This window comes from Mauremys reevesii, linkage group 16 (genome assembly GCF_016161935.1).
Source record: "Mauremys reevesii isolate NIE-2019 linkage group 16, ASM1616193v1, whole genome shotgun sequence".
NCBI classification, from domain to species: domain Eukaryota; kingdom Metazoa; phylum Chordata; order Testudines; family Geoemydidae; genus Mauremys; species Mauremys reevesii.
This window is the reverse complement of record NC_052638.1, coordinates 7,202,368-7,225,657: the sequence shown is the minus strand read 5'-3', so window position 1 is coordinate 7,225,657 and position 23,290 is coordinate 7,202,368. Positions and strand designations below refer to the sequence as shown.

General features: G+C 43.6%; 1 protein-coding gene across 10 annotated transcripts in view; it reads right to left on the bottom strand.

Annotated features, from left to right (window-relative positions):
- The window catches only part of CNOT1 (CCR4-NOT transcription complex subunit 1), a 104,860-nt gene that overhangs the window by 5,284 nt on the left and 76,286 nt on the right, over nucleotides 1-23,290 (bottom strand). For 6 of the 10 annotated variants that reach the window (XM_039503058.1, XM_039503066.1, XM_039503060.1 and 3 more), the window contains 13 exons: nucleotides 14,239-14,379; nucleotides 14,054-14,158; nucleotides 12,906-13,025; nucleotides 12,100-12,291; nucleotides 10,519-10,661; nucleotides 9,766-9,874; nucleotides 9,505-9,674; nucleotides 8,339-8,591; nucleotides 3,572-3,820; nucleotides 2,916-3,079; nucleotides 2,528-2,645; nucleotides 1,852-1,953; nucleotides 1,217-1,390 (listed from right to left, as the gene is read on the bottom strand). In XM_039503058.1, coding sequence (XP_039358992.1) covers nucleotides 1,217-1,390; nucleotides 1,852-1,953; nucleotides 2,528-2,645; nucleotides 2,916-3,079; nucleotides 3,572-3,820; nucleotides 8,339-8,591; nucleotides 9,505-9,674; nucleotides 9,766-9,874; nucleotides 10,519-10,661; nucleotides 12,100-12,291; nucleotides 12,906-13,025; nucleotides 14,054-14,158; nucleotides 14,239-14,379 — 2,040 coding nt within the window. The remainder of the gene's footprint in view (nucleotides 1-1,216; nucleotides 1,391-1,851; nucleotides 1,954-2,527; nucleotides 2,646-2,915; nucleotides 3,080-3,571; nucleotides 3,821-8,338; nucleotides 8,592-9,504; nucleotides 9,675-9,765; nucleotides 9,875-10,518; nucleotides 10,662-12,099; nucleotides 12,292-12,905; nucleotides 13,026-14,053; nucleotides 14,159-14,238; nucleotides 14,380-23,290) is intronic. The other 4 variants (XM_039503064.1, XM_039503063.1, XM_039503067.1 and 1 more) reach the window with 1 other exon arrangement.

Below are 23,290 nucleotides of genomic sequence, written 5' to 3'. Positions count from 1 at the left end.
AGCCCCAGCAAGGAAGATGAGCACGAAGTGGGCCATCAAAAACTGCCACTCCTACCACTTTTAGAGGTGGTTCATGCAGTAAGGAATGACACGTTGGGGCTTGTGGGGAAGCTCACACTGCTGCAGCTGTACCCATTATGTGGATTAGAAGACTACAGTCTTCAGGATTTAAATAGGCCAAAGCAGTAATTCTATTAAAATTTACTGACACTTCAGAATGGCTGATTTAAAAAAAAATTGTAACTGGAGACAGGAAGTAACTAATGTGTATTTTGAGAAGAGTCATAAGTACACCATGCAGAGAGCACTTCATTTTTTTGATCCAGTGGAGAGGACAATTGCTCTTTTCACTGGTTGCTCAACTGGATTCCAGCCAAGCATACACCAGGGTGGATGAAATGTACTGTACACATCCAACTTCTAGAAACCAGAGCAAGAAATGAAGTGCAAGTTGTCAGTTGAGCTCTGTTTAACTGACTTACTTCCTTTAAGAAAACTGGAGCATACTGAATCAACATGGAAGACTTCCAAAGTAGTCAGTGGTTTCACAGATAAGCGAACAGGAGGTAAACTAGTGTAGTACACACAACTGGAATGCTAGAGAAGGGAGCACGAATCCCAGTATCATACCTCTACTGGTCTTAAGTGTGGCCTCAACATCTTTGCTCCAGTGTTTAGTAGTCAAGCATGATCAAGAAAGCCTCCATTTGCTTCAGATTTTCATACCCAAACCCCTTTACTGTGAGCAATGCAGTGTCCTGTTCGATGCTCCTCAGCTGAGCTAAGAAAGCCAAAGGACCTGATCCAGCAATTGGATCCGTACAGGAGACCCCTGCAGCCATGTAAAGATCCACTCCCATCAGTGAAGCACCACACGGATGCAAATGTCTGTCCATGTGGATCAGACTGCAGGGCCAGAGGCTTGGACTTTTATGTTCTACAGGATGAGGACTGAGTCTCTCTCTCTCTTTCGAAAGTCTCTAGCACATTGAGACTTTTATAGCAACTTATAACAGGCTATTTTATTTAACTAATTCCAATGATGAATTGCATATCCAAAGTGTTAAATACTTTGGAAACTTCTAGGTTGTTGTGTTTATCAAAATAGGATTTTGTTTCTGAAGTTTCACTCTTCCATATTGTATTTAAAAGAAACCATGCAATAAAGTTTCCCATTGTTTCCATGTGTGATAGTTTGAGACGGCATGCTACCTACTTTTAGGTTGGGAGTGAAAGGATCTGGAAGTCTCATGTTACGTGGGAAGGCACTCAGGATCAGATTCCTTAGTTGGATACAGTTTGGTGGGATCACATCACAGAACCCATAGTGGTAGTCACAAAGGAATTCTGGGAAATCATGCAATAAGACCAGCAACACACGCAGAGTGCCCTACAAAAGAAAAGGGAATGAGCCATGTAATTAGCAGGTTCTGAGCTTCCCCCAACAGCAACTGTACCACAACCAGGCAAGCAAAAAGGGCAGAGGAGACCTTTTTCTTCCTGATGCATCATGTAATCAAAGTTTCTTCCTGGTAATGAATTTAATAAGGCAGTGTCTAGCAGTCAAATGCATTCCCTGGTCTCCAGTGTCTTACAGCAAAGTATCAGCTTACTATCAAACTCTGATCAGTTACCTGTAATTAACAGTGCAAGCACTGATCTCCTGACCACTGTCAATACCTAAACTGTACTTAAATTCATCTCTAACTCACAAAAGATACTGGAGTCAAATAAAAAAAGAAGGTGAAATGTTTATATTCAGCTAACAAAAACAAGTTACTTTCCAGCGCACTCTAACCCATCTTCAAAGTGCTTCCCTGGAAAATACCTGCATCAGCCAACACTGTTTACCTTGTAGAGAATTTGCATAGGTTTAGTGAGTTCCACATTTCTAAGGAAAGGAGCCAAGTACTTGAAGAGATCAATTAGCAGCTGGGCATACATAGGCCAACCCTGCCAAGAGAAAAACCATCACATAAGTAATGTATAAACAAAAGCAATTAAACCTAGATTGTTAGGGTTTGGTAAAAAGCAGAGTAAATAGAGATACATCTAAACATGATGTATCTAAAGTCTGAAAGGATCATTTGCACTAGGACTAATCTGACTACAGTACAGCTCGTTTTCTGAGGGTCTCAGGGTTACCTGGAATGTGTATTTAAAAAAAAAAGTCTTCCTCTGTTTTGTATAGTACCAAGCATGCTATGCTTAACGGACATGGAAAGCAATGAACAGTACAACCTGTGACAGTGACAGAAAGCTTATGGGTAAATTTGATGATTTTGTTTACAGTGGAAACCCTTATTTACAAAATTCCCCAGTTACCCAAATCTTGACAGTTTATTGGAACAGGGTCACCCCTCCATGCAGTTGTTAGTTACTGTGAATACAGAAAACTACATGTGAAGACATGCTACTAATGCACTTCAAAATAAATAAATAAAAAGATGTGAAACAGCATCCAATCAGTTAGGCACCCTTCTCAGTAAGAGTTTTATAATTTATAGAAGATAAACTGCAGCCACACCTTCTGCTGTGGTGTATGTGCCAGCATTCTCGCAATAAATATCCGATGGGAGATCAGTTCCAGCCAGGCATAAACAAAACCCGGAGCTTTTGTAGGCCTCAGGATGTGAAATGTGTTACTGAAAGAAAAGTTAAAACTGATTAAGAGTGCACAGTGGTAAGACTGGTTTTCACAAATGTTGTGAGAGAATGTACATAGTGCTAATAGTAAGACATTAGCATCTATATTTTACTAATAACCTCCAATAATTAGACAATACACGATACTATGGTTACAAAAATGATCAGAGCTGCCACTACGAAGCTGTCAAGTTACTTTTAAATCCAAGTCCTCACCCTATTAGAAAGCTTAAGTTCTCGGCAACAGCCATTCATTTAGAAGTACGTACCAGAAGGCTGTAAGGGTCTGGAAGTTGATGGTCTCCAGCACATGTTCAGGAGCATTTAATTCTAACAGCAACATGATGAAAATGCGGTGGTAAGGAAGCTGCTGAAACTCACTCTGCCGAACATCATGGTCCTGGAGGAGAACTCCCACCACTATACCAAGAACCTAAAGAAATGAACGAACAAGCTTCACTGTTTTTAACATGTCAATTGTAGAAACCATTTCACTAATCAAAGCCTGCATTCTGAGTACTTTTGGTAACCAGAATGCACCATATTGATTGTCCATTAAGTGTGCAGCTCAGCCTCAAACAGATCCAAGTTTCCACCCAGCCAATGGTATTTATTGTGGGTTTCAGCCTTAAGACTTTTTTGTATCTGGGGCACTTTACGTTCATTTTAAAAATCTGACAGCATTGGCCTTTTCAGCAACAAAGGAGGAAGTTCGATACCATGTTTGAAATTGGTCAAAGCTACCTAGCTTAGCTTGCAGTCTTGCCTATACCCCATTTCAGAGTCATCTGAAAGTTTAGTTCCCATCTCAGACAGTCTGCCCCACCCCAAGTTAAGGTCTATGTTTCAGCTCACAAGCAGAAATACATCTGGTTATGTAATCTAGGCATGTCAAGTACTGCTTGGAAGAGGGAGGATTTCCAACCTTGTTCAGTAGGTTGATCTTTGTGACAGTGTTGGTTGCCTCCCCAGAGTGCTTCACTAGCAGTGCAATAAGCCGCACAAAGGCATCCAAGTTGTGGTAGCATTTGGCTCTGATCATGGTGGGATTGGCAGCTGGATTGTGCTGCTGCTCAGCCTGAGCACGATAGCTGATTTCCACACACATTTCAGTGCAAAGACGAAAGAACCGAGTTATCAGGTCATCCGTTTTCAGGATTCCTTGCTGGTGCATCTATTACGAGGACAAGAAAAACCCTCAGAACTACAGAATACGGTAATTTTTTAAAAAAACTTCACTGTTATACTGAAGCAAACAAGTAACATTTTTATGATAATTCATCTGCCATGCAACATGGATGGAACTACTGCCTGTTTCTTTTTACAGAGAGGTAGTTATGAGATTACCTCCTCCATTTACTCCCAAAACAGATGTTTCTAAAACAAACAGGAACAGCTAGAGAGTTAAAGCTGTGCTCCTACACAAAAGTACTTTATCAATGGCACCTGCTTCTAAATGAGAAAAATATCCTGTGATCCTACTTTCAACCATCAGAGCTGATGAAGTGTGGTTCAATATTAGTGCAGCAGTATCCTTCCTCTGCTACTGGTGGCTTAAGCCTTGGAAGGAGGAGAAGAGTAGAGGCAAGAATTCAAGTTGCCCCACCTTTAGGAGCCCACAGATTGCATCAGTGATTAGGGTTGGTAAAGTTTGCCTGATGCCTTGTTGGACAATAGTGGTACAAATCTACTTGTTAACTCATAGTTGGATACTGCGCTTCACCTGTTAAGAACAATTTTTTCATAGGAACATAACATGCCAAAAAGAATGCTAGACTCTGCATAGTTTCAGTGGCCAGTGCCTGTATCTCTAGATAAAACTCTTTTGAGTTTGGTAACAAAGTACAAGGTTAAACAGGAGTAAGCTATTAATTCAGAGTAGTAATGGACCCCAACTTTGCAGTTCTTGGACAAACCACCTTTTTGGAAGTTACACTGACAGCGTGGCTGTAGCACTTAAAAGCAGCAGAAATTCTACTGCAGTGAAACTGGCATGAGTAGCCATGTCAAACTTTCAGGGGAAGCTTCTAGAACAGTGGGTCTTAAACTATTTTTTACTGGCGACCCCTTTCACATTGCAAGCCTGCGAGTGCAACCCCCACAAGAAATTAAACACGCTTTTCAATATATTTAACACCATTATAAATGCTGGAGGCAAGGAGCGTTGGGGTGGAGGTTGACAGCTCGCAACCCCCTGAGGGGTCCTGACCCCCAGTTTGAGAACCCCTGTTCTGGAATGTATGAAGTTACTTTTGATAAGTGCAGGTACATGCCTGCTTTGTTGCAAGACACGTGCTCCTTGATTTAAGGAAGCGCTGGGGAAGACGTGATAGTATTTCATTAAAGCAGCCAACACAGACTGTTTTGAGCCCTATCCCCTTGTCCAATTGTTACCAGAGCTCCTTTTTTATCTCATGTAACTTAACAAGGAAAAGAAAGTCAAGACTGCAGCAATTTCAAAAAGTTTTCAGTTATTTCAAACCTTTCCAAAATCTAGCAGCCCTAATTACATTTGTTCAGAGTGTAAAGTAGCCCAAAATTTCACCAAAGCCATTTTCTTACTGTTCATTGAGGGGGCAGAAGTGGGACTGAAATAGCTCATGCAGAGTAAAGATAAACAAGAGGTAGAGAAAGATGCTACAAAGAGTTATGTACAAGACCCATGAAGGGTTATTATATGCCAAGAGGCAGAAAGAACATACACAACATAAGTTACTCTGTAAAGACCGAACGTGAGGGCAAGGCAGCACAAGAGAAAGGTAAACAAAAATTAATATGGGTGCAAGTTGAAACGTATACATTATCTATCTTTATAAAGAGCATCATCATATAGCATTTACAGCCAGCCAGAAAGTGAGACATTAGTATAAACTATGTAGATGCTCTTTTATGGGCTAGAGCAGGGGTCAGCAACCTTTCAGAAGTGCTGTGCTGAGTCTTCATTTATTCACTCTCATTTAAGGTTTCGCGTGCCGGTAATACATGTTTTTAGAAAGTCTCTTTCTATAAGTCTATATTATATAAACTGAACTATTGTATGTAAAGTAAACAAGGTTTTCAAAATGTTGAAGCGTCATTTAAAATTAAATTAAAATGCTGATCTTACACCGCCAGCCTGCTCAGCTTGCTGCCAGCCTGGGGTTCTGTTCACCTAGGCCGGCAGCAGGCTGGGCAGGGCCTGCAGCCGGGACCCCAGACCGGGAGGGTGGGGGTGGTTTCAGGGGTCAGGGCAGAGGGCTGGGTGTGTGTGTGGGGGGGTGCAGGGCAGAGGGCTAGGGTTCTCGGCCCATAGGGGTGCTCCCAGCCTCCTGACCTGAGCAACCCTGAGCAGCTCATGGCAGGGGGCTGGAAGGGATATGCCCTGTTCCACCCCCTTTCCCAAGGCCCCGTCCCTACCTCTCGCTGTCTCCTCTACAGAGCTGTGTGCACACTGCTGCTCTTCCCCCTCCCCCTCACTAGGGCCATCAACTGATTGGCGCAGGGAAGGAGAGGGGGTGGGGCAGGAAAGCACCACACTGGGGGAAGCTTGGCTGCCACAGAACCAAGCTTCTGCCTCCTGGCCCCAGGGGGGAGACCGGTGGGGGGCTGAGGGCCAGGATCGCAGCAGGCAGCTGCATGCCACTCAAAATCAGCTCGCGTGCCGTGTTTGGCACACGTGCCATAAGTTGCCGACCCCTGGCTAGAGTGTGTTTTTACAGAGGGTTATCTGCCTCACTCAAACATGTTTTGGCACAGGGAAGGGGGATCTTCTACACTGCAGGTAGGGTAGTAAGGTCCCTTCCATAGAGGGTGTATGGAGTAGCCCAGATTGTGCAAGATTTGTTTTTACCCATACTGCACCACCACCTCAAGGAAAAAGAATTTTTTTTGTTAGACCAGCACAGAGAATAGAATCTTACACTCAAGGGCCTGCCAGGAGCTACCTGACAGTTTCAACCTCTTAGTGTTCGTACAGCCCCCAATCTCTTATAGAAACCAGAGAAGCAAAGAGGCTCCATCACCTGGAGCCAATAAAACGAAGACGTAGAGCTGACAACGTGAAGATAGTTATGTGATTGAGCTGCATTTTCAATAGCCGCACACAAGCCATGAAGAGTAGGTACCTTTCTGTACGCCACATAAAAGCACTCAGGGAAAAAGAGCAAAAGCACAACACTAGTTTCTTGGTCCCCTCATACAAAAAAGGAGCCACATAAGCAATCCTTTCATGCCTGTCAGAGTTCATAGCCACGTCAGCAATACTCCACAGATATCAGTAGCCAAAGCAGCTGATCAGATAGTGAGTAGGAATTTAGTTCCCATCCATCACAAGGAAAACATTGACTATTTAAACTAGGGACATCTGTGCCATGACCTGGCCTGAAGCCAGAATGAAGAGAGTACAGGAAGTTTGAGAGCGGCAACTCTGGCAATGCTTGTCAGCCTCTCAAGTGAAAGGGTTACAAGCTAGACTAGATTATTCATATCAAGAAAGGGTGTGGGAGCTTCTAGTTAGAGCTGACTCAAATAGATGGATAAAGAAAGCAATACCCCTTAGCTGGGCTCCATGCCGCTTGCCCTGGCCTCTCAGTGAGACACCTGAACTCCAGTTTAGGTTTCATATAGCTGTTGCTTAGTGGCTGGTCAGTCTTCTATGGAATATCTAGGTTCTCACTGCTTAGTTTTGAAGGAGGAAGTCTCATCAGCAGTCAGTCTACAGAGTAAATTGGGAACTTCCTCTCCTTGCAGCCATGGCTAAATTGGCTTTGTAGCAAGTGCAGCTGTAACTGCAAATTCTATTTTAGCATAAGTCTTGCTGCTGGTTTACAACATATGTCAAATGGCGGCATTTTTGTCCATATCCAAAGAGTGATAGTAAGTAGAAACACTGGCCTACTTAAATCTCACTTCTCTTCACTGCAATCCCCATCCTACTCCCACCCAAGTGGGTGGAGTTCCAACTCTTCAGGCAACCCTGTAGTCATGTATGTCAAAGCAGAAGCAAGAGGAATGGCACTGTTTACACTATTTAAGTTTAGAAACGATTTTAACCCATCCAGTTTAATAGTTTCCTCCAAGCATTGGCCTGCTAAACCCAGGGTTGTGAGTTCAATCCTTGAGGGGGCCATTTAGGGATCTGGGGCAAAAAATCTGTCTGGGGATTGGTCCTGCTTTGAGCAGGGAGTTGGACTAGATGACCTCCTGAGGTCCCTTCCAACCCTGATATTCTATGAAAAACAAATGGATAAAAACTGAAGGCATTTCCTGTTTAGGCAGGACAAGGCAATCAGATACACTTCCACCCACCAGACATTGGTTTCTCTAGACTGACTTTGCCACACAGTTTCTGCTAAGTGTAGGGGAGAAGCAATGTTAAGCCAAATTTCGTTTGACACAGCTGTCAGAGCTATTACCAAGATCTGTCTCAATAGAAGCTCTCCTGCTGCTAGATTTACCCAATAGAATCACAACCTGCACTGACAATTTGTTGTTGTAGTAATTGAATTGGAACAGCACTCACTGAAGGGAGGAGAGATTTTCCACTAAAGTCTCTCATCACTGATGAGAAAAACATGCCATAGCACATAAGCTAGACAGAACTTTGATAGGGGTCATACTCATGAAAACTTCAAAAGGATGTTGAACACTGATACATAACACTGTGCTTTAACATTGAGGGCATCACACCCTACTTATGTCGAATAAAAAGCACCTTTCTTTCCAAAAGCTCTACCTGTCCAACAAACGCAGAGAAAGCTTTGGTACTGTCACGGCCAGCTGCAGCTGAATGGTAGAGATTCACCCATTCCCTCAGTAGATACTCTGCCTTCTCCCTCAGGCCTGGTGGATCATCATACTCAGAGGCTTGGGAGATCCCAGAATGCATCATGAAGTTAGGGCCTCCATGAGCACGGTCAATCATTGCTTCATAGTTGGATCGGACCACTTCCATCAACTGGGGTAATCTAGTAAAACAGACAGACCCAAAGAATTAGTCCTATACATTTTATTTTTGGGAATAGTGCGTAAATGTGAAGCTATTGAGACTAAATTAAAAGCATATTGCAAGCCACTCAGCGACTGCCCTTCTGATACCATATATTAGTCTCATTGTGCTATATGTAATACAATGCTCTGGAAGGAGCTTTACTCCCATAGCTTCCCTGTACAATCTAAATTACCAACTCATTTGTAGGGAAAGCCAAATTTGAAGCCCAGCCCTACTCCCTGAACTTGGGAAGGATGGCTTTGCCAAAACACTCATCACAGGAAGAAAGCTTCACTTCCTATGGATTAGTGGGGCCCTTGGGAGGAGAGGGACCAGTGACAGATGCCACTGCCTAGTAGCCAGATCTGTGATAGAGTAGACTGCACTGAAAGCGTTCCTTATGCAAGATCTCAGACCATCAGAGCAAGTCAATAGATACTTGGCTGCAGCAACAGAAAGGTTAAGGATAAAAAAAAGTTAGGTTGGGTTAGAAACCACGTTAGCTAATACAGGTTATTTCTCTACCAGTCTCTGCCCAATCTAGACAAACCTAAAATGGCTGAGTGAGATACTAAGAATCTTTTTGATATCCTGGTGTTGGAATATAGTGCACAGCAGAGCTTCTTCTGCCCCAAAGAAAGAAAGCCTTATTGCAGTTGTTTTTCCAAAGTGCACACAAATGTGTGTAAAAGTTTTAAATATAGAAGAGTTTCAGGTGGGGAGAACTACATCATTGATATCAAGACAGAACTAGATGAATCTAGTGCAGAAATGTATCTGAGAGGAAGTTTAAGTCAGAATATGCAAAAAGAATACAGTTTTAAGCCATTTTAAATCAGATCACTATTGAGCACCTTAGAGAAGTTCATTGACCAGTATTTCAGTCTCACCCTTCTGGAGCATTCCCTCTGGAGTGAGCATTAATCCTCATCAGAGTCTCAATGGTGTGGAACAGATCTGCTTCTGTTACATGGGCTACACTCCTCTCATCCACCAACAAGATCCTCACCAACTGCATGGCAAATGCCACTGCCATGTAGTTCAAGCCATTCTCCATTGACTGCCAAGATGGAAAATGTAGTCAAGAATATGAAGTATAAACCCTTTACTGAACTGATTACATGAAGTATATTCAAAGGGTAAACTCTTACCTGTGCCAAGTGAAGATCGTACTGCTGCATGGTAACAAGGTGATTGCGGATTAGCAGCTCCACAGCTTCTACATTGTACTTATACTCATCCCGGCATTCAATCAAGCATCTAGAAAAATTAGACACCTTTTTATACATGCTTGTTTAGCCTAGCTGGACCTATTAGAAAAATGCAATGCCTCGAGAAAGCTATAGACTTGAGACACTAATTTACTGTTCAGCTCTAACGGAGATATCCTCTACAGGGTTCACCAAGTTAGTGTTTGATCTTAATTGTCAACTGCATCACAGAGCAGTCTAAAGCTTCGCCAAATCTTAGCTCTGGTCATCAGTCCTTTTTAAAGGCTTTTTACACTGAACCAATGATGCTCTATTTTCAAAGCTTGTCTGCCTACCAAGCACTCCTGGAATCAGTCTCTAGTAGAATCAACACATCAACATGCAGGAGTCTTATTCAAACTAGATTCTCTCTAAAAAAAGTGACAAAACGGTCATGCCCAAGGCATGTTTAAACTTTTTAATAAAAGTAGCTTCCTATCAAACTCTAGGGCAAAGGAGCAATACTTAGTCACCTAATTTTAGTTCAGCATAGACAAGACAAACTAGAAGTGACAAATTATGTAGGAGTTAGTCTTTTGTACAGTTATACCATTTTACACACAACTGTTCTGGAATCACAAATGGTAACTCAACAAGACTAGAGGACAAGGTATGAGGTATTCAAACAAGTGTTCTCTTCCTCCCATTACTGACCTGGTGATCTGCTTGTTACACCACGGAGACCCATAGGCACGGCCATCCTGCAGAGCTTTCAGTACAAGTAGGTGACACTCACGGTAGCGGAGCAGGAGGTCAGCATCTGCACCACTGGTGGCATCTAGTAAGCCCTCAACAGCCTAGAAGAGAAGCAACTGGTCAGCACATATGGAAAATCCAGTCCTGCACTACTGCCTCCTGAAACAAATCAGTGAACTTTAAGTACTTTCCTCCAAAAGCAGTTTTTAACCTTAAGATGTGGCAGCTGCAATACTATCCAAAAACCTGTGATCTCTGCTCATATTGCCATAATATTCAGAAAGGTCTTATATAAGTTTACCACAGAGAGGGCATCTAGGTAACTGCTCATTCTCCACAAAGGTTTTAACAAAGTATTCTGCAGGTCTCTACCATGTCTTAGTGATTTTATATAAACACTAAACAGCAAGAAAAAAATTGCAACTCTTTGGGCTGCAACATCAATAAGCCAATGTCTTTTCATCAAACCCGGGTTCTAGAGTCTAATTCTATGTCTGGCTCAGATAAGAACATGGATGAAAATAAACTGGGTGAGAAGATACCCGTTGATAGAAGTAAGCATTCAGACAGTCTACATTAGTAGAAGTGGCCAGTTCAGGTGCGGCTTAACACATGGCAGCTAAGCCAGTCATAAAAAAGAACTTTGCCCTCCTAGTGTAATACAGGGTATCAGCTTATAGATCAATTTAGCTGATCAAGGTGCGGTCTAGGCTTCTGCCAAGATCTAGTCAAGACAAAACCAGTAGAGGGTGTCCACACCGTCTACTGAAGATGTAAAACTATTTTCACAACTGGTTTTCAGCTTTTAGCACTTTTGCCTCTATCATTGTTCCTGGATTGTAAGAGAGCAGTGGCACTTGAGTGTCTTAATACTAGTTTCCTCACAGAGCTTGCAAGATTCTTCTGCATTTGTCATCTCTAGACACTCATCACTATAAAGCCATACATACTATGCTCAGACTCTAGGTTAGGAGTACTGTAATATGCTCTACTTAGTGTTATCCTTGATGTTTCAATTACTGCAGAATGCAGAATTATTGCAATATAGCCCCTGTGCTCAGCACTATTAGTTTTGTCTACTTCCAGGTGCAATTAAAGGTACTGATGAGCATATTTAAAGGAATCCAAGTTGATCTGGAAGCAGATTAAGAGACTGGCTTTTGCACTCTACGTGCAAGATCATCCCAGTTGATCTTAACTGCGTTCAACAGACTTAATTCTCCCAGCTGCAGGGTCTCAGTGAGGAACCTCTATAGTGTTGGAACTTGTTCCCCTTGGTGACTTGCCTAAGTATGGCATCCTAGAGTGCATGATGCCAAGTGTCTGCATCTTGTGTGTAATCTGTTTTTGCTTCTTTCATTTCTTAAGATCTGAAAAAGGCAGTATTGGTCCTTCAATACAATTCACTGAGTAGTTCCTCACAATATTTGTTCAATTCTAACTATGCATCTGCCAGCTAATAGGTCTTCTACTGGCAAAAGGAGTAGTAAAAGCAAACTGAACTGCATATGAGCTGACACAGGAGAACTTGACACTAACCTTCTGGAGCAGTCCAAGCGCGGCTATAGCATCACGGGAGTTACGAGCCACTACTACAGCCTCCAACAGACTGCGTAAGGCTTGAGCTTGTGGGTTCATGGCCAGGGTATGTGGAATGGATTGTAGGTGTTGTTCCAGTTCTGTCATACATTTATCATAGATCTGTGCTACATCATCTGTAGCCCAAGCTTGCTGTTTTAAAAGAAAGTGCATGTGTTTAGTATGACTAGGCAAGGATTAATTATAATTGTGTGTGTGTGTGGGGGGGGTGTTAAAGAGTAAAACAAGTATGTAGAATTCATTAAATAGCAATTAATCTTTTGACTGCAGCAGAACCTCTGGCACCAGAAAATGCATTGTAAAGACGACTCTTAACTCAAATGCCAATTTAATTCCTTGATTAGTGATATTTTACTTGAATGTACAGTCAGATACTGGTAGCATACTAGATTGTGTAACTGGCAGAGGCAATCCAAATATCCCACTTTAGTTACAAGTTGGTCCATTAACAAGCTCCCAGAAATACCAGCATGGTTATCCATTTCATTCTCAAAAGTTACATATCTAGTCCTCTCAGATCCATGAGTAGCACTTCAGAATTCAAACAAAAAATATACACGATGTGAGGATGGTGTTACGTTTCCTTCAATTTGGCTGTAGAGGCCACCAACATCCCTCAAAAAAAGATAGTTTTCTGAGAGCCATAAAAGCCTGATTACCCACTGGTATTCTATCTGAAACTCTGCACTGTTCATCAAAATGGCTTTGGTATTTTCAAGCCAACACACAGTTACAGAAATCTGTACCTTCATAGGCTGAGCCAAGAATCCTGTGGGTTGGGTTAAATCATTGGTAGGCAAGAAGCCGGGGACATTGCGTGCAAACTCTTCATAAACAGCCAGCTGTTTTGGGTCCACACCACCAACCTTTAATGAAAAAAGTGGCACGTCCTTTATTTGGCACTGACAGTGAAGAAAAAAGTAAAGGGCAAGTTGTGCAATTACAGTTCTAATAAGTGACCTATACCAATAGTTCTCAACCAAGAGTATGCGTACCCCTGGGGGTACAGAGAGGTCTTCTGGGGGTACATCAACTCATCTAGGTATTTGCCTAGGTTTACAACAGGCTACAGAAAAAGCACTAGGGAAGTCAGTACAAACTAAAATTTCATACCGACAATGACTTGTTTATACTGCTCTTTATACTGAAATAAGTACAATATTTATATTCCAATTGATTTATAATTGTATGGTAAAAATGAGAAAGTAAGCAATTTTTCAGCAAGTGTGCTGTGACACTGTATTTTTATGTCTGATTTTGTAAGCAAGTAGTTTTTAAGTGAGGTGAAACTTGGGGTATGCAAGACAAATCAGACTCCTGAAAGGGCTACAGTAGTCTGGAAGGTTGAGAGCCACTGACCTATAGAGCATAAACACAAAGCTGTTCAAATCCAGGTAAGAGTTCAGTACAGGGTTGGCAGGAATCCTATATTTCCCACACCCTACTTAACAGCAAAGCAGGAAAATCCCACAGTCTATGCTGCTGCACTTAAGTATGCAGCCTATCCATTTCTTTCTGCCAGTGAAAACTGTCTGCAGTTTTAGTGAAGTAGATGTCATCTTAGAAGGTGATGAGAAGCAAAAATAGATTAGAAAGATGGAAGACTCTAGTGACTCTCCACCACCACCACTGAAGGAGTACTGTAGACAAGCTCTAGAAGGAACATACAATATCCTCAGAGCTGAGAGGAAGGGAAGAGGAGAACTGAATAACTTATTTCACAAAGTTGTATATGTTTCAGCTACTAAGCAGCTGGATTATTAGCCATGAGACCAAGGCAAAGAAATACTCATCTGCTAAGTGTTGCCACCTCCTCCTGCAGTTTTAAGATTAGGAAGAGAGGGAGAAGAGCAACATCACAAAAAATTTAAAAATTCAGCAAGTACGTTCTCACCTTCAATCTGATCTGCTCTGGCATTCGCTCAGCCTGGTAAGTTAATACAACAGGATCACAGTACCGACGACCCTCTTGTCTAGCATGCTTTCTGAGCTCAAATTCCTGCAAAAGCAATAACAGAGAAGTTGGTACTAGGTATTGTTTATGTGAAGCCTCTAGAAAATAGACACTTCTATACTTACAGTTGCCAGCCTCTTGTCCATTTCAGGGCCTGCCTTTTCCACAGCTGTCTTCTGAATGAAGCAACATGCTAATTCACAGTTATCCTGAGCTAACTGTGCAGCTGCCTGCTCCATCATCTCCCTCTGCTGTGGGGATGCTGCCTATTAAAAAACAGTATATTAATGAAGGCTGTAAGTTTCCACTGTAAAATGCATCAGTTAATCTTGAAATCTGAGCCACTGACTATACATAATGCCAGTATCAAACAGGGATGTTCTCATGAACATGAGTCACTTTGCATGAAGTTAAATGCTTTATGTTTTATATTTTATATCAAAACTTTCAGTAAACCATGCAGGTAGGGGAGCTAACAAGCAACTTGATCAAGAAATAAAATCAAGAGGGATCTCCTGTACCTCCAGTGTGCGGAATTAAGGAAGAAAGCCCATCAGTACTAGGCTGACAGAGCAGTCGGTTCCTATGCAGGAGAAAACAAGCTTCATGTTAAACAGTCTATGGCCCACACAAACTAAGAAAAGTCATCTGCAGCTAGCAGAGTAAGTTGCTCTATTTATTCCAATGGCATGTGAAACACGGACCCTAAAAACTTTTTCCAAGTAAATCTGTCAACAGCTTCCATCTCCAGAAAGACTATGCGACCACGGCTCTACTTTAGGAAATGAGTCCTGATGGGAAATACAGGTCACAGACAGACCTATTTTCAGGGGTACAGAACTTGCATTGCAGTAATAAGAGATGGGTGCCCAGTACCTCAGAAAACCATGTCAATATGGTAGTGTCAAATTTTCGTATACAATATAGCTTTAACTAGAATGCCAGTATCTTTCCCTTAGCATTTACAAAGGGAAGTGTGCAGGCAACAGCACAATCTATGCTACATTCAAGACAGACAAGACAGACAGGAAAAGGCATTATGAATCCAGACATTTTGGAACAGTATTTTAGGAGTATACACAAGATGTCAAAGCTATCAGAACCATTAGTCTCTTCCCCCCACCCCCCAATCAGAGAGTCTACTCCTTTTTTTAACCATTATTTTCTGAAAACCAGATTGCCTCCTCTAGATATTAAAATTGGTATCTACTAACCCAGTCTAGGGACAAAAGCTGGATTTAACAACTGATTTAAGGTTCACCTTCTGCAGTACCTTTTCCTCTGCAGCATTATCTTTTTAACAGCAACACTTTACAGTAAAGCTAGTTTGTAATCCAGGAAAATTACATTTTAATACCTTTAGCTTCAAGGGTAGAGAAATCCCTGCTGCTTTTAGATTTCTACAAACAAGGATAGTACAAAATGTCACGTAAGCAGTGAGCCTCTGCAAAACTGAAATAATCCTTGGCTGTCCCTTAATTCAGAAAACCATGTAAACACAGAGATTTACCTGCTTCTGACTCTTTGGGAAACTGCCACAAATTCTGAGATTATTAATCCTTTTTTCCAGCTCATGTTATTTTGATAATCATAGCTTTAGCCATGATTGACGTAGTTAGTCTCCCAAAAAGGGAGTTGTCAGCATCTGCAGGCAAAAATCCAATGCATCTATTTTAAGCATGAAACTCAAGGTGGATGTTTGCATCATATCCAATTTTCTATGACTCAAGTCTACAGAAATTGATGATCTCACCTCTAAGAAGGCTAGACTGTCAGAAAAGGAAGATCACTTACCTTATAGTAACTGGAGATCTTCAAGATGTGTGGTCCCCATGGGACTCTCTGTACACAGGCATACACTCCATGCATCTAAGACCGGAAGAGTATTCGGTTGGCCTGCATCTATGCCCTATACCACCTCAAGATCTGAACCGTGGGTACAAAGGGTGGTGCAGATCAACTGCCTCTCCAGTTCCTACTCTAGCATGAATCAAGTGAGAATCTGAGCAGAGGGAAAAAGGAGGCTGGGACATGAATACCTGCAGGGACCACACATCTTGAAGAACTACAATTACAATAAGAGCAGTAACCTTCCTTCCGTCACATGCTGGGCCGGCACTGTGGGTGAACTCCCAAACAGGGCTCACAGAGGAGGGTGTGAGGAAGTTTCCCACACCACAACTGTGGGAATGCTGAAACAAAGGAAGCATCCTTGGCAGAAGCTTGCACTAGGGCAAAAATGCTTACTAAAAGTGTGAATGGAGCCCCAAGGTGCTGCCTGCAAATCTCTGAGAATGGGCTCATGGGTTCAAATTGAAGGTTCAATATGTGCCAACAACACCAGGTTTTAATACCGGGGAGAATGTTCTAATAATGCCTTTTAGGAATTTCACAGTTGCGGGATGATGAAAACCAAGCAGTAGTCCACTGAAGCAGGAAAGGCATTAATAGCTGCTAAGTAGTGAACTAATAGATACAGCTGATGTCTTCAAGGAGAGAAGATACTCCAGGATAAGAGGCACCCCAGACTCCTCACAGGAGATAAGTGACACTGCTGATACCAAATGGAAAAATCATTCCATGTGGTAGGATAGCCCTTCCTTGTTGAGAGTTTCCTGCTATCACTGAGGATGGACTGTACTTGTGAACATGCTCTCTAAAAATTATTTGTCCGTACAAAAACCGGACTACCAGATGGACAGAGGCTGGTCCCGTTTCCGTTCTGAGGCACTAGGTGTATGTATGGGCAAGAGGTCATCTGCAGACAGTGGTGAACTAGAACTGCCTTGGCCATCACCAAGATTACTGTTGCCTTTTCCTGCCTGATCTTCCTGAGACCAACCACTGTACCAGGAAGGCATCCCCTCTGGAATTGTGCCCCTAGGCAGCTTGAGAGCAATAGGCTGCATATGTGTTTCCTTGGGTTGCAAAGAGGTCCCAGGATGGGAATCCCTATTGCTGAAAATTATACAACACTCCTGAAGAGTGCAGCTCCCACTCGTAATGCACCAGTTCCAGAGCTTGATTGCCTCCCAGCAAAGTGGGGCAGACTTCACTCCCCCTTGTTTTTATATAATAAAACAGTCATGTTGTCCCACCTGATCTGGACACACATGGACCATACGAAGGGTAGGAAGATCTTGCACACGTCATGCATTGCCTGAAGCTTGAGAAGACAGATATGTAATCGGGACTATCGTAGAGTTTGCAGACCCTGATCAGTATGGTCATCTGTGTGTTCCCTATCTCATCAGGGAGGCATCTGTAATAGATCTGTTTGTAGGTGATGTGAGAACAAAAAGTGAACCCCTACACAGACACGGTCCTTCATTTCCTACCAGGTGAGTGACGGCCAGATGCTCTATGGAAGCAAGACTCTCTTATCCAGGGAGACCCTGCTCAAAGTGCAGACTGTCTGCAACCAGGCCTGATGACACCATAAGTGAAGCCTTGCACCTACATGACTCCCTTTGCATGAGGCCATATAGCATACCAGGACCAGGCAGAACTGGACTGTTATCTGGGGGCTGAGCCAAAGTTGGGCCTCTGTCCCAAGGTAAGCAAGCTTTGGCTGCTTGCACATTCGGGTTTGCTCTTACAAATTCTAGAACTTGTGCAGGGATTAAAGGAGACGTTTCTGGCTATACCTGAAATCCCAAGGAAGGAAAGAGGCTGAGTAAGGAGGCAACTGGCACTCGTGCTCTCTCATACAACTGTCCCATGAGCAGCCAGTCACTTAGGTAGGGAAATATTAGGCTGCCTTGTCAGCACATATCCACTGCTGCCATGGACAGTACCTTAGGGCTATCAAGAGGCTGAATTGGGCACTCTGTTGCAAGTGCTCTAAGCCTAGTAAAGCACAGGAAGTTCCTGTGTGCGGGGTGAAGGTCTACATGAAAATAAGCATCCTTCAAATCAAGAGGCACATACCAAATGCCTTTGCTCAGGGAGGGGATTACAGTGGCCAGTGTAGTCATCCTACATTTTGAATGATGAATGAAGACATTTAGGCTGCAAGGTCCAGGATGGCTCTCCAGCCCCACTTTTTAGAGATGAGGAAAATGTTTGGAATAAAAGCTCTTCCCCCTATGTGGGGGTGGTACGGGCTCTCCTGCCCCTAACTGGATTAGGGAGTCCACCTCTTGTCTGGGAATGATCTCATGAAAGGGGGTCCTTGAAGAGAGATAGGGAGGGAGGTCTGGAGAAAGGGCAGCAAGGAATTTCGTCAGGTAGCCAGTTGAGAACATCTAACAGTAAACTGTTCAATGCGATATTCTGCCACATGAGGAGAAATGTGTCAGGCAGCCATCTAAGGTGGTAACCGCCTTCCTGGGAGGCAGGTGAGACTGAAGAGGGGAAGGCAGTGGTTGTGGCTTCTGTTCTGCTGTATACTCTACGGCTTCCTAGGGGGCTCACAGGTGATAGTGCTGGGTGGTACCAATGAGAAGGCAGGCTGCAACATTTCCTATGGAGTACCTGGGTATATATCCTCGAAGAGCAGAGGGTGGCATGAAAGTCCTTGAAGGAGTGAAGCTACTCATGTCTTCTCGCTAAATAGGTTGTTACCCTTGAAGGGGAGATCCTCTACTGTTCCTTGGATCGCCTTCGGAATTCTGAGAACCACTGTTGGCCACTGAACAGAAAGCCACATCCACGGCACTGGGTGATGCCCGGAGAGATGATGTAGCAACTAGTTTCCCTTTGTCCAGGATGGCCTGGAATTGGGGCCTACATTTCTGTGTTAGCTTATTAGCAAACAAATTGTGACAGTTTATTGTAATTATTTTATTTGGACATTAATGCCTGAACATTCGCTATGCAGAACAGTAAGCTGTCTGATGAAGAATTCTTTTGCCAAAGAGATCCAGTCTCCTTGCATCTTTGTCCAAAGGGGTGGACCTATGTTAGTGCATCCTGTTTTGCTCCCTGACTGCCTGGAGCTTGGGTAGGGTAGGAAAACAAATATTCCGCCCCCTTGGAAAGAACAAAATGAGGTTGAGGCACAGGGAGCTGGTATGTGCCAACACATCTTAGTGGGCTCCAATCAGGCCTCATTTGTAGGGAGTGCCAATTTGGAAGGAGCTGCAGTCTGGAGACTATCCAGGAGTTTACAAGTAAGATCTTGAACTTTTTCTAGTGGGTTCTGGAGAGTTTCTGTGATCCTCCGCAATAGGTCCTGATACTGCCTATGATCATCCAGTGGCGAGGGAGAGGCCAATGCCACCACCTCAGCTGGAAAGGCAGAAACTGCTGCCGACAGGTCCAGCTGTACTGGCTGTTCCTGCTGAACAAAGCAGTCTGGGAAGGACTGAGGCTCCTCTCTGGGCACCAGTGCCAAAGATCACCTCCCAGTGCCCTCAGTCAGGGTCTCAAAAGCACAGACCTCGGAGCCCAAATGGTGGAATCATAAGGATACAAGTTAGTTCCCAAGGAGGGTACTACTGGTCACTAGCCCAACATTGCAGATCACGATAGGGTGAAGGCAACTAGGAGCCTCTGGAATCTGTCTGGGCTGATGTCTGGACTCAGAGCACCCAGGGGAACCACTGGTATCCCTTTGTGCTCATCTGAGGAATAGGAGTAATCCAACTATTGGCGGAGCCAGCAGTACTGTGTGCATCTTGCGACCATCCAAACTGTCACAGTAATCAGCAAATAGTGCACTGACAGTGTCCAAGTGCCCACAGCATGGCTGGTGCTTGGGACTGGCAAATGCTGTGCCAATGATTTAGGGATGTCCATCGATACTATCCGGTCCGAAAATATCAGCAACTCCAGATCAGTGTAAAATTGCCAGGTCCTCGGGAACATCATATTAAGGCCTAATACAACAGTTCTCAAACTGGGGGTCGGGACCCCTCAGGAGGTCGCGAGGTTATTACATGGGTGATCACGAGCTGCCAGGCTCCACCCCAAGCCCTGCTTCACCTCCAGCATTTATAATAATGCTAAATATTAAAAAAAGTGTTTAATTTACTGGGAGGTCCACACTCAGAGGCTTGCTGTGTGAAAGGAGTCACCAATACAAAAAAGTTGTAGAACCACTGGCCTAAAAGGAGAGCTGGAGAGAGTGTCTTGGGTACAGGTGGATCCACTGGTGCGAGTTTTGGCACAGCAATTTTCTTATGGTGTGTTCCGAGGATGAACACTCCCTCAATCCATGTGTGGTGCAGGGGTCAGTCCTGTCCTTTTATAGACTCTTTTGGAGCAGTAGCACTCCCCAATAGCAGTGGTGCTGTCCCCCATGAGCTCTTGGTGCACCCAGCCCTGGGCACAGCATCTCACTTGGGGCCAAGAGGGAGAGGATTCTAGGCTAGAGTACGCTGGTGCCAGACTGGCACTACCCAGAGGCTCAGGTTGACAAGATAGGGAGGAGGAGGATCCAGGATCACACTGGGGCCTCATGGAGCGTTCTTTTAATTGTGTACGCGCCTCAACTACTGAGAATGCCTAGTGTGAGGGGGAAGTAATGGCAGTCAGTCACACTTTGAAGGAAGGTGCAATCCCCAATGCAGCACAGGCACTCTCGAGTGGGTCACTAACTGAGAAGACCTAGAAAAAAAGCCATGCAGGGCCTGAAGCCTGGAATCTTGGCTATCCTTATTGCCCGGAAAAGTGGGCACAAGGGGGTCCGCCCTGAACTATCCAACTAGGCTTACTAAGCTAAGTATCTTTACAGAGCCAGTTCAAGTGGGAATGCTGGGAAGGCAGCAGTCATAGTATGGTTCAGTCACAGACTCCAAGTGGTAGACAGGAAATAGAGGCAGTCAATCTGTGCCACCCCTCATGCCCTCAATTCAGAGCATGGAAGGTATAGTGCACTAGCATGGACCAACAGACACTGCATTGAAGAATCTTCTGGCCTCAGATGACCAGAACTCATGTGAGCCCACAGCAAATGCCCATATGGACCAGCACTTAAAGAATTGCAAGGACCACTTGCTGTCAAGGGAGATTTTGCTATACATTTAAAAGCTGACTGACACTGCCTGGTGCTGAACAAGACAACAGCCCGTCACAAGCCTGTGTGTGAAGTTTCTCTACCTCTAACACATCTTGCCTGAAATCAGAGCACAGAAGCTCTCACTCCCTCTGTGATGAAGTGGGAATTTTCTGTAATATTTTTATGAACGATATGTATGGCAGGTGATTTACTTGACTAGGAATTGCTACCTAGTGAGGGCAGAAGGGTTAAAATGCTCCTACTGGAGTAAAGCAGGAGATAGGAGGTGTTTAGGTCATGTGACACTAGAGTGGTATAAATGGGTTAAGGACTGGCTGAAAACCCCCATAACAGTGGAGAATCCAGAAAGACCAGGGGAGCCCCAAGAATTGGACAACTGATACCTAACAGAAGGAAACTCTGGCAGGAAGAACATGTAAACTGAGTAACTGCAAGAGGACCAAGACAATGGACTGAGATCTGACCAGAGGCTAGGACAAGCAACAGCTTTTTGAAAGACACAGGGATCTCACCCAGGACTGTCAAAGAGGCCAAGAGGGGGAGAGAGCCAAAATGGACTCTTCGGTAGCTTGGTCAGTCAGAATGTTGGCTATTCAGAATGGTCTTCACCTTTACTTTTCTATGCTATCTTGAGGACGTTCCCAATGCTGTGTTCCAGTTGACTAAAACCCTACTGTTTTGAAAAGGCTGCCTGGTGTCACTGCAAATATTTGCTGAGGTGCACGAATCCCTGAAGAAGGCAAAAGTCTAGGAACAGAAGTCTTATTTGGACTTGCTGGACAGAGCTCATGGAGTGAAACAGAAGTGCTGGAGCCCAGAGACTCTGTCTTGAGATGCTGAAGCCAGCTGGCTTCCTTTTAAGAATGGGACCCCCTGGGGGTCTGGCACACTGAAAGGACTGCTTAAAAGCAGAGGCATAGCACGGATCCTGTGGATCTGACAACCTCCCACCTACCTCCACAAAGCCACTTCAAGCCAATTTATGATGAAGCAAAATGTTGTTTGAGATGGGCTGACAAAATTCCTTTGATCTACAAATGCCACGCCAAAGGGGTATTCACTCCGTTTTAGTTAGAGAACTAAACCAACAAATTTTTTGAAATGCTTTCCTGGTTTAGTTTTAACACCCCAAAAGAGGATTGCGCTGTCCTCTTTGGCCTGGCAACAGGGTTTCTACACGTATTGCTGAAATGGAAAGAATCTGTCAAGTGATTTACAGGATCAGGCATCTTAGATCAAATGTTGATCTACATTCAGACTGCATTTTGGTGACAGTGTGATCCTGGGATTATATAAGATGCGTCACTGTTCATTTGAAGAGAACAAAATAAAAATCCATTGTAGTACTATAAGTGAAGAAGAGACAAGAGGTCAAACAGTACACTAGCTATAAATTTGCTGTCCAGTCCTGGATGCATCATCAACACAGTGCTATAATGAGACCCCTATTCGTAGTTTCATGAGCTGCCAGGAATAGAAATTTGCAATGATAGATATGCACTAAGTTTTTCTAGTTACACCGAGTGTTTATCATCAGTTAATGAGACCTCAGCTGCTAAAGCTATGTTAGAATTAAAATGGAAAAATACAAGGTGGTAGTCAAAATATACTAATTTAAACAGATTATTCTGATAGGTAGAAGCCTCCATCCATTGCTCTGAGTGCTTAAACCATATCAAGACAGTTATATGTAACTGATTAATGCCTCAGTCACCCATTGTAATAGGTCTTGATCAACACTATGCCCCTCAGCCCTCACAGATGAATTGGAGTTCCAGAGTCAAGAAGCTGTGCCAGCAGTTCCCTCAATTTAAATCAGGGGCTCAAGCACCTCTGGTGCTGAGCTACTGCATGGAGCAGTGGTCTGAGATTACCAGGTCCCTATATGCAACCATTTAGAAATTCACACCCCTCCCCCATAACCACCACTTACAAAGTGACATGCAGCACCAGTTTTGAATGTTCTCAACATGAAGCTCTGATCATTAAGAAGACAGTTATATCTGGCACTACTTGAGGTTTCCAGGTCTCAAGAAATAGCCACAAGGAAAGTGCATTACAGTAAATTAGTCCATCAGGATGGCAGAGATATGGGTAACTACAGAAGTTCACACCCGAGAAGTGGTTACACAGTTCATCCTTGCCAGGCAGACAGGTTACTGCTTGAACATCTTTGCAGATAAATTAAGAATCTTCAATTGTGAAGCTGTGCT